The sequence below is a fragment of the Lactuca sativa genome, chromosome 5, assembly GCF_002870075.4.
Source record: "Lactuca sativa cultivar Salinas chromosome 5, Lsat_Salinas_v11, whole genome shotgun sequence".
Lineage (NCBI taxonomy): Eukaryota > Viridiplantae > Streptophyta > Magnoliopsida > Asterales > Asteraceae > Lactuca > Lactuca sativa.
The window spans coordinates 336,159,355-336,167,718 of NC_056627.2; the positions used below are offsets into that span (position 1 = coordinate 336,159,355).

An 8,364-nucleotide genomic window follows, 5' to 3' on the forward strand; every position below is an offset into this window, starting at 1 on the left:
GTAATAATTTATATATAGAGGAGACTAGTTATAACCCGTGGAAACAACGGTTGTAAAATTAATTAAACTTTTATAATAAAGATTTATAATTATTAATCAATTATTTTAAATAAACCATTTTAAATAAATTATTAATTAAGAGATATATCAAAATTTTAAAGTTATTATAACTTCAAATTTAATATATAATTAAAAAATATAAATTTGAATTTTGAAATAAGTTGCCTAATATATCTATATGACATGACATGATATTAATGAGGAGTTGTGATAGAGTGACACTTGGCAAAAAAAGATTAAAACTATTCATTTATTAGAATTAGAATAGGAATGTGAACAAAAGATTTCAATTTCCCTTTAAATTGTATGGGCTGGAAATGACAATACATACATTAATAGGGTAAATCTTTCACTTATGTATAACCTCAAAGGGTTCATTCGTTTTCATTAAAAACTAGAAGGAGTTAAAATGAATCATCCCAAACGAAATATAAAATGCCTTTCGGTTCCCTTCTTTCTCTCTCTATAAACCTGCAATAAACTCTCTCTCTCTCTCTCTCTCTCTCTGGTGCTAATTTTGATTGGTTGATGTTCTGGGCTTTCTGTAGCAGAGAACAAGAAAGAAGAAGATGAGGGATTTGTAAATTTTTTAGAAGGTAATTTCTATTGTTGTTATGATTCTGTATAGAAACATCACCAAGTACATAGATATATAGAGAGAGATAAAGGAAACAGGCATGGGTTGTTTCCCTTGCGCTGGGGGAGATTCTTCTACAAAAAGATCATCGAAGAACAAGAGAAACGAAACCACCCACAACGATCAATCAAACACAAAAACTTCTGGTATGTATAAAGAGATTTCTTTTCTCATATATATATTTTTACGAATGATCATTCAAAATTGTAAAAGAAGTTCAATTGTTTTGGGGCAAATTTTGCGCCCTAAGCTTCATTTCTAATATTCTCTCTGTGTTTCGTGATTCGATTCTTGTTGTTGGAATCATGCATGCCGTTCGATTTTTCTTTTTGGGGATTTGCGTTTTCTGATGTTTGGTCCCCTATTTTGGATTTGAAGTTATGAATTTTGGTTATCGATCTTCCATAAGAGAATTGTTGATCATGGTGATTACTGATTTTGTTGTTTTCGTCGTCGTCGACTAATGATGTTAACTTTGGGTTTACTTTGAGATTGGATGTAACTTTTTCTGTATAATTTAATAATAATTTGTTCTATGTCCATTGGGTTAAATTTTAATTGAAACTTTTATGTCACCAGTGACCTCATCAATTGATAGAAACTTTAATAACTTTTGATCTTGAAGCTTATCAATTCCCTTGATTTTACTCTCTTAACTAATTTATCAAAAAAAAAAAAAAAAACAAGTCTCAAACTGATAGTACTTTCCTTCTTCAAAAGCCCTAAAACCCATATCAATTTGTAGTTGTAAAGAGCTGTTTATTACTAGCTCTAACTAAAACAGATTACCACAGGGGAGAGAATAGTTACTATTTACTAATATACCCTAATTTTTATAAGTAAACTCATTATTACAACTTCAAGCAGTAGAAACACTGAAACACATTCCAAACACTGATAGGTGAATAGAAAAAGGGCTTGGTTTATTCTTTTCACATCCCTTTGTTATCATTTGAATTTTAAAATTTTAGTAATTGTCATGTCCCATCTTACTTTCTTAAATCATGATGAAGTTTTATACTTTTGTGCTTTAAATGACTTCTTGTGTACTTCTCCACACATTTCATTACATATTCTGATTGAAATTTATTGGTTTAAATGATTTAGATACAGTAAAAGTCGAAAAGTGTAATGAAGTGAAAAAGGAAAGTGCACAGGATGCTATTCAATCATCAGTCACCAATGAGAGTAAAACTCAAAGAGAAGGAGGTTCTATAAACAAAGCAAGAACATTTACATACGCACAATTAGTCAATGCAACTGATAACTTCAAAGGTTCATATTTCTTAGGGGAGGGTGGATTTGGCAAAGTTTTTAAAGGAAAATTGGAAGATTCCGATCAGGTTCGTGAAAATCAATCATTTTAAATTCGATCAGAAATCCAAGAATTTGCATAATGACAAGAGAGTATAGTTGTATACACCTTAAAAGTAAGGTGTTGTCTCTTTTCGACCTAATGAACTTAATTGGGATGTTCCATTTTTTACTAAACAACTTAATAGAAAAAGTCATGTTAGAAAACAAGACTTTCACATCAAGTCCCAACTTTTTATAAATTCGTCCAAATTAATCTTTTTCTTTTCGTTTCCCATGTGTAATATTCTTTTAAACATGAAAAAGCTTGAATCTTTTTAGTTTTACATTACAGATTGTTGCAATAAAGCAATTGGATCCCGATGGGTTACAAGGGATTCGTGAATTTGTGGTTGAAGTATTGACATTAAGCATGGCAGATCATCCAAATCTTGTGAAATTAATCGGTTATTGTGCTGAAGGAGAACAAAGATTATTAGTGTATGAATACATGCCATTAGGCTCTTTAGAAGACCATTTACATGGTATCTATCATCCCCATCATAAATTTCTCATCTTTCAAAAATCTTTTTGTATGTGAATTGAAGTTTCTTGAAATGTACGATTTTTTTTGGTGGCAGATGATGGGCCCCACAGGAAACGACTTGATTGGAATACACGGATGAAAATAGCAGCGGGTGCAGCCCGCGGGTTGGAGTATTTGCATGACAAAATGAACCCACCGGTTATATATCGGGACTTAAAGGGGTCCAATATTTTGTTAGGTGAAGATTATCATGCGAAATTGTCTGATTTTGGGTTGGCAAAAGTGGGCCCACTTGGAGACAAAACTCATGTTTCGACCCGTGTGATGGGGACTTACGGGTATTGTGCTCCTGATTATGCAATGACGGGTCAACTCACTTTCAAATCTGATATTTATAGTTTTGGTGTTGTCTTGTTGGAGCTTATTACGGGTCGAAAAGCCATTGATAATACAAGATCTGCAGCTGAGCAAAACCTTGTTGCTTGGGTAACTAACTTTACTTTTTTTTTTTTCATTTGATTCTTTTAGTAGTCTTCTCTTTTTTACTTTATTATGTAAGCCTTTAGTTCTCATGGTCCATACTCCACTTTTGATTTTTTTTTTTTTGGCAAAAGGGTTGTTCTTCTGACAACCCCTGAGCTGGCCCACACTGCATCATCAGTTCTAATATGGATTATGAGAGAGAAAAATAGCTTTTTGCGGAAACTTTAATTAAGAGGTTGATATAAAGATTTTCCATTGGGAATGGGAATCTTCTTTTGTGGTATCAACATTGCTTTTGAATGAGGGAGTGATCTTGACTCATCTATAATCCAAATATATCACTCTCAAATTTGTGAGGTTTTTTGGGGCCACACACTTCAAGAATTTGATCCCTTGTTCCCATATTCTTTGGCATCATCAATCATCACAACACTACACCACAAATTTTTCTTTACACTTTCTGAACCATAGAAAATATAGCAACATACTTTTTTTTTTTTACTTTTTATAAAAAAAAAAAAAAAAATTGAAATTTCTTTTTTCTTCCAATTTGTTGTGTCATGTCAGGCAAGGCCGTTGTTCAAAGACAGAAGGAAGTTTTCACAAATGGCGGATCCAGTCCTCGAAGGTCAGTATCCAGTGAGAGGATTATATCAAGCTTTAGCAATAGCTGCAATGTGTGTTCAAGAACAACCTAATATGAGACCACTTATTGCTGATGTTGTCACTGCTCTCAATTATCTTGCTTCACAAAAGTATGATCCTTTAAATAACCCTGTTCATCAAAGTTCAAGGAGGTCTTCTCGTACCCAAAGATCCATTGATGAGAACAAACCCAACCCAGATATGTAATAATTGTAAAGGGAGGAGGGGTAGTTTTGTCTTTTGTGTTGATAATATGGAAGGTCATCGGTGTTGTTTTTGGGCATCGTAACTTAAACTTTTGACATTGTTTTCTTGGTTTAGGATTAGAAAAAAGGTTTAGAGGAATAATGAAATTACATATTAAATATTACATATTATATAATATAAATATACATATATATCTTCTTTTTTTGTTGTGAAATGTTGAATTCCTTCTAGACATTTTTTTTTACAGATAAGAGATATTTTGAAGTACTTGTTTGAAGTAGTTAACCAGGCCCACCAGCTGTTCGACGGAATGCCTCAAAGAGGCTTTTTCAATAGAAACATGGTTGCTTAAATATAGAAATACTAAATTGCTTGGAGAAAAAAATCAATATTCAAGATAAACAAGCAACCTGTACAAATTTAATCCCAAAACTTTTGTGAAAATTTTAGAGAACAAGTAAAATATAATATAGTGGCAATACATTATTACTAAGCTCGTGGGTATCTTGAGCGCCCTTTCTTCCTTAAGAACTCAGGAATTTCAAACAAGCTTCCATCCTGTGGTGGCCGCCGGTTGAATCCACCCACATCCGCCTGTGCCGCCTGCATTTTCACCAATTTACATAGCAATTGTGAAATTACGAAACTGTCCTTTCAAAAAAATAAAAGATAGATTTTTTGAGCTGATAATAGTACTTGGAGAGGCGGTTCATCACTTTCTTCTTGTCGCTTGAATCCAGTTGCTATTAGAGTTATACTCACCTAAAAAATAAAGAAAAAAAAAATCATAAATGTTGACTTTCGTGTTTTTCAAGTTTATCAAAATGAAAAACAGAACCCCTTAGCTCTGTTTGTTACACGGGACTACATAATCTTTAGGAGGGCATTACCGTCTTTTTCATTGATGAGACTACTATTTTTGGGTGGGACAAGAAACTTGCAATGTTTTTGTCAGATTAATAGTAGTCACAGTAGTCACAGTCTCAGTCAAATGCATGTCAAACACAGTACAACCAGTTTTGTTTTGTCCTATGTTTGTAACAAAGTAATCTTACTTGACCACTTATCAACGGATCAATGACAGCTCCAAAGATCAAGTTTGCAGTGGGGTCCACAAGATCATATATCACCTCGGCTGCAGTATTCACCTGCAATGTCCCATTTCACAATGTTTGACTCTAAATAAATGGTGTTGACTATCTGCAAAAAGTCTAAAATACCCTTCCATATCCAATATCATACCTCCAGTAATGTTAAATCGGTACCACCGGTTATATTCCAAACAATTCCAGTCGCCCTCTCGATACCAATGTCTAGCAAAGGTGATTGAATCGCGTTTAATGCAGCATCTCTTGCCCTTGTCTTCCCTATAAAAGAAAAGACAAATTAATCGACTAAAATTACAAAATTACCCCTAGTTGAATAATTTCCACTTACCGGTTCCAATTCCAATCCCCATCAACGATGAGCCTGCATTTGCCATAATAGCTCGAACATCAGCAAAATCCACGTTAACCAAGCCCGGTATCTGCAATTTTAATCGATTGTTTTAGACTTAATACAGAAAGAACGACTTAATAGAGAAAGTCGGGGAAATGAGACTTAATGGAGATTAACTTTTTATACCGTAATTATATCGGAAATTCCACGAACGCCCTGGCGGAGAATGTCATCAGCTAGATTAAAAGCTTCGGTGACAGGGGTAGAAGGGGAAATTGCGGTCAATAATTTGTCATTTGGAATGACGATCAAAGTGTCGACATTTTCTCTTAATAATGCAATTCCTTCTTGTGCTTGAACTGCTCTTCTCCTTCCCTCAAAAGAAAAAGGAGTTGTCACAATGCCAACAGTCAATATACCCATTGACTTTGCAACACCTGCAATGATTGGGGCTGCACCTGTACCTGTACCTCCACCCATCCCCGCCTGCACACAGACAGTCAAACATTATTTAGGGGTTGTTTGATAGTTGTTGATTGAGTCAGATCTGATTGAGTCAAGGTGTGACTGAGACAGACCCTGCCTCTTATCAAACATATATATATATATATATATATATATATATATATATATATATATATATATATATATATATATATATATATATATATATATAACTTTATAGAAAACGTTAAAGGAAAGTAGACTTTCCCCATTAAGTCCTAAACTTATAAAAATTTGCCATTATTTACCTTTTTTCTTATGTTTCACCAAGTGTAGGGTCATTTTTTCTCAAATATTTTTGAAACATCATTTATCCAAGAAAAAAAATGAAACATATAACCTAAAAGGCTGTTTTTTTCCCCATATTAAATCATCCATGGGTAAAGCGGCTGAATGGGTTAAAGTGTTGAATAAATATATATAAGGTTTGTTTCTTTTCTAGACTGAATAAACCATCTGGATGAGACTAAATGACCGTTTTACCCTCTTATATTCCATAAAACAAATTTCAAAATATTCATCCGTTTTAATATGAGAGGGAGTTTGGAGGAAAAAAGAAGAAAGACAAATAGGTAAAGGGTCAGTGTCTTGATATATTAAGCTAGTTTTTTTTTGGCTTAACCCAATAAGTCATTTGTCCAGATTAAGTAAGAAAAAGAAGAACCATTTATAGTGATCCAGATTAAGAGTCGAGAAGAAACAAGCCCTAAGTGGATATAATATTGTGAGAATCATGAAATGCTTGTTGGTCACGTTTTTTAGGAGGTGACATTGAAAAAAGGTATAAAATGTGGAAATCAAGGAGCAATAAATTAAAAAAAAAAGGGAAGAACTTACAGTTACAAACACCATATCTGAACCATTAAGAGCTTCTTCAATGGACTGTCTACTTTCTTTAGCAGCGTTCATACCAACATCAGGGTTACCACCTGCACCAAGTCCTCTGGTCAACTCTTGACCAATTTGCAACCGGTGATTTGGGAAAACAGGGGACATTTTCATAGCTTGAACATCTGTGTTCACAATATAAAACTCAACACCCTTCATTGCATTCTCAATCATACGGTTGACTGCGTTTGACCCACCTCCTCCAACACCAATCACTTTAATCTTGGCCTCATTGTAATTAGTAGAAATTGTTGAATCTCTCAAACTCTCCTGGGGAGTGATCACTGTGTTGTTTCCATCGCCTCTGAGTAGATAAACTTCGGGGTGTAGATTATGAAATGAATCTTTGTTATTGAATTTGTTGATTGATGAACATGTTATCTTGGGAGAATATGAAGAAGTGCTGTTAGGTTTCCAACGCGTCATCTTCAACGTTGAAACTCTCCATCCAAAAACAGCGGGTGCCCTAATTGAATCTCGAGTTTCTAATGGCATTGACAATGGCGATGTACATGTTGCCAATGCCATAGCTTTATTTCCGCAAGAAGGGTATGTTGAAAACCAAAGGAAATTTATCTATCGATACCCGATTCTTAGAAACCACAAATATAACCAGATGGGTTTACCTACAAAATAAGAACAAAATCAACGATTAGAAAAACACCAATAGCAGATAAACTCAGAAGCTTGTAAAATTGCAACAGGATTTGAACAAAATGCAGATGGGTAATGGCAATGGATGTGTGAGGAGAGAAATCGATACCCAAAAGTTTAAGCAAAAAAGTTACAAATGTAGCATTACTAACAGTAGTGAACATTGAATCATGTAGAAGAAAATCCAGTAAATTGAAAGCTCAAATAACAGTGTAAGCAGAGAAAAGCAAAGCCTCATATTAAGAACACCTGGAACTTAAAGAATTGCAGCAGAAATCGAACAAAATGTAGACCTATAATGCTACATAAGAGGAAAGTAATGACAAATGGAAGATGAGTATGACAACAAGAGTGTAAAGAACATACTTGAGAGGAAGAGGATTCACTACGAGCAAAAACGCAGCTGCACCAGAACTTGCAGCAAATTCCATTTGAGATGAAAAGGGGTCAAAAAAGTGGGTATTAGAACATCTCACGTTTCTTTGGTAATAAAGTGGTTTGATTGTAATTTTGTTTATCTTTTTGGGATAATACCTTAAAAACTACTATTATTTTTACATTGAGTTAATCTTAATTTTTTTTTCTTCATTTGCCATTATATTTTAGAAAACATTTTATTTTTGGGCCATTGAATAGTCACTAACAGGCCATGATAACATGTTAGTTTTGTATTTTCCTCAGTTTGCATTTAACACCAACATTTAAGTATAAGTTTGTATTTGTTCTCCATTTGTCATTGTTTTTTAGAAAAAAAATTCATTTTAGCCATTGGCCAGTCATTAATAGGTATTTTCATTTTTTTTGTTTCTCAACAAATATGTCATTAGAAATATTTAGTTTCTTAACAAATATGTTATTAGAAATAATCGATTGTTTTTTAGATGAGTTACGAATGAATTAACAATTTTGATTGACTTAAAGATTAACATGTCAAATTGTTTATTAAATGCCACAGACTCAAGACGTGCATTAGGTTTTTTTTTTTAATTTTAAAATACATGTGTAC

At 33.5% G+C, this 8,364-nt stretch overlaps 2 protein-coding genes across 3 annotated transcripts; one reads left to right on the forward strand and one right to left on the reverse strand.

Moving 5' to 3' along the window:
• Positions 1 to 513: 513 nt before the first annotated feature.
• LOC111921036 (probable serine/threonine-protein kinase PBL7) lies at positions 514 to 4,076 on the forward strand. The gene is made up of 5 exons (XM_023916607.3): positions 514 to 843; positions 1,805 to 2,040; positions 2,346 to 2,535; positions 2,632 to 3,023; positions 3,588 to 4,076. The coding sequence occupies exons 1-5, from the start codon at positions 738 to 740 to the stop codon at positions 3,870 to 3,872; spliced, it is 1,209 nt and encodes a 402-aa protein (XP_023772375.1). The 5' UTR covers positions 514 to 737; the 3' UTR covers positions 3,873 to 4,076.
• A 140-nt stretch (positions 4,077 to 4,216) lies between these two features.
• On the reverse strand, positions 4,217 to 7,863 carry LOC111921035 (cell division protein FtsZ homolog 2-2, chloroplastic). Of its 2 annotated transcripts, none has more exons than XM_023916605.2 (8): positions 7,725 to 7,863; positions 6,654 to 7,330; positions 5,499 to 5,798; positions 5,310 to 5,400; positions 5,115 to 5,239; positions 4,928 to 5,020; positions 4,569 to 4,634; positions 4,217 to 4,475 (listed from the first exon to the last, which is right to left on the reverse strand). In XM_023916605.2, exons 2-8 carry the CDS (start codon positions 7,230 to 7,232, stop codon positions 4,362 to 4,364), a joined length of 1,368 nt encoding a protein of 455 aa, XP_023772373.1. In that variant the 5' UTR covers positions 7,233 to 7,330; positions 7,725 to 7,863; the 3' UTR covers positions 4,217 to 4,361. The 2 variants fall into 2 exon arrangements, with proteins under 2 accessions (XP_023772373.1, XP_023772374.1); XM_023916606.3 differs by lacking the exon at positions 7,725 to 7,863 and adding an exon at positions 7,608 to 7,715.
• Positions 7,864 to 8,364: the final 501 nt, after the last annotated feature.

Bases quoted from the DNA above. Each gene is read 5' to 3' on its own strand.
- LOC111921036 (XM_023916607.3), top strand. From the start codon at position 738: ATGGGTTGTTTCCCTTGCGCTGGGGGAGATTCTTCTACAAAAAGATCA. The intron at 844-1,804 runs GTATGTATAAAG...TAAATGATTTAG, and splicing joins ATCAAACACAAAAACTTCTG to ATACAGTAAAAGTCGAAAAG. The intron at 2,041-2,345 runs GTTCGTGAAAAT...TTTACATTACAG, and splicing joins AATTGGAAGATTCCGATCAG to ATTGTTGCAATAAAGCAATT.
- LOC111921035 (XM_023916605.2), bottom strand. From the start codon at position 7,232: ATGGCATTGGCAACATGTACATCGCCATTGTCAATGCCATTAGAAACT. The intron at 5,401-5,498 runs GTATAAAAAGTT...TTAAAATTGCAG, and splicing joins GAATTTCCGATATAATTACG to ATACCGGGCTTGGTTAACGT. The intron at 4,476-4,568 runs GTACTATTATCA...GTGAAAATGCAG, and splicing joins GTGATGAACCGCCTCTCCAA to GCGGCACAGGCGGATGTGGG.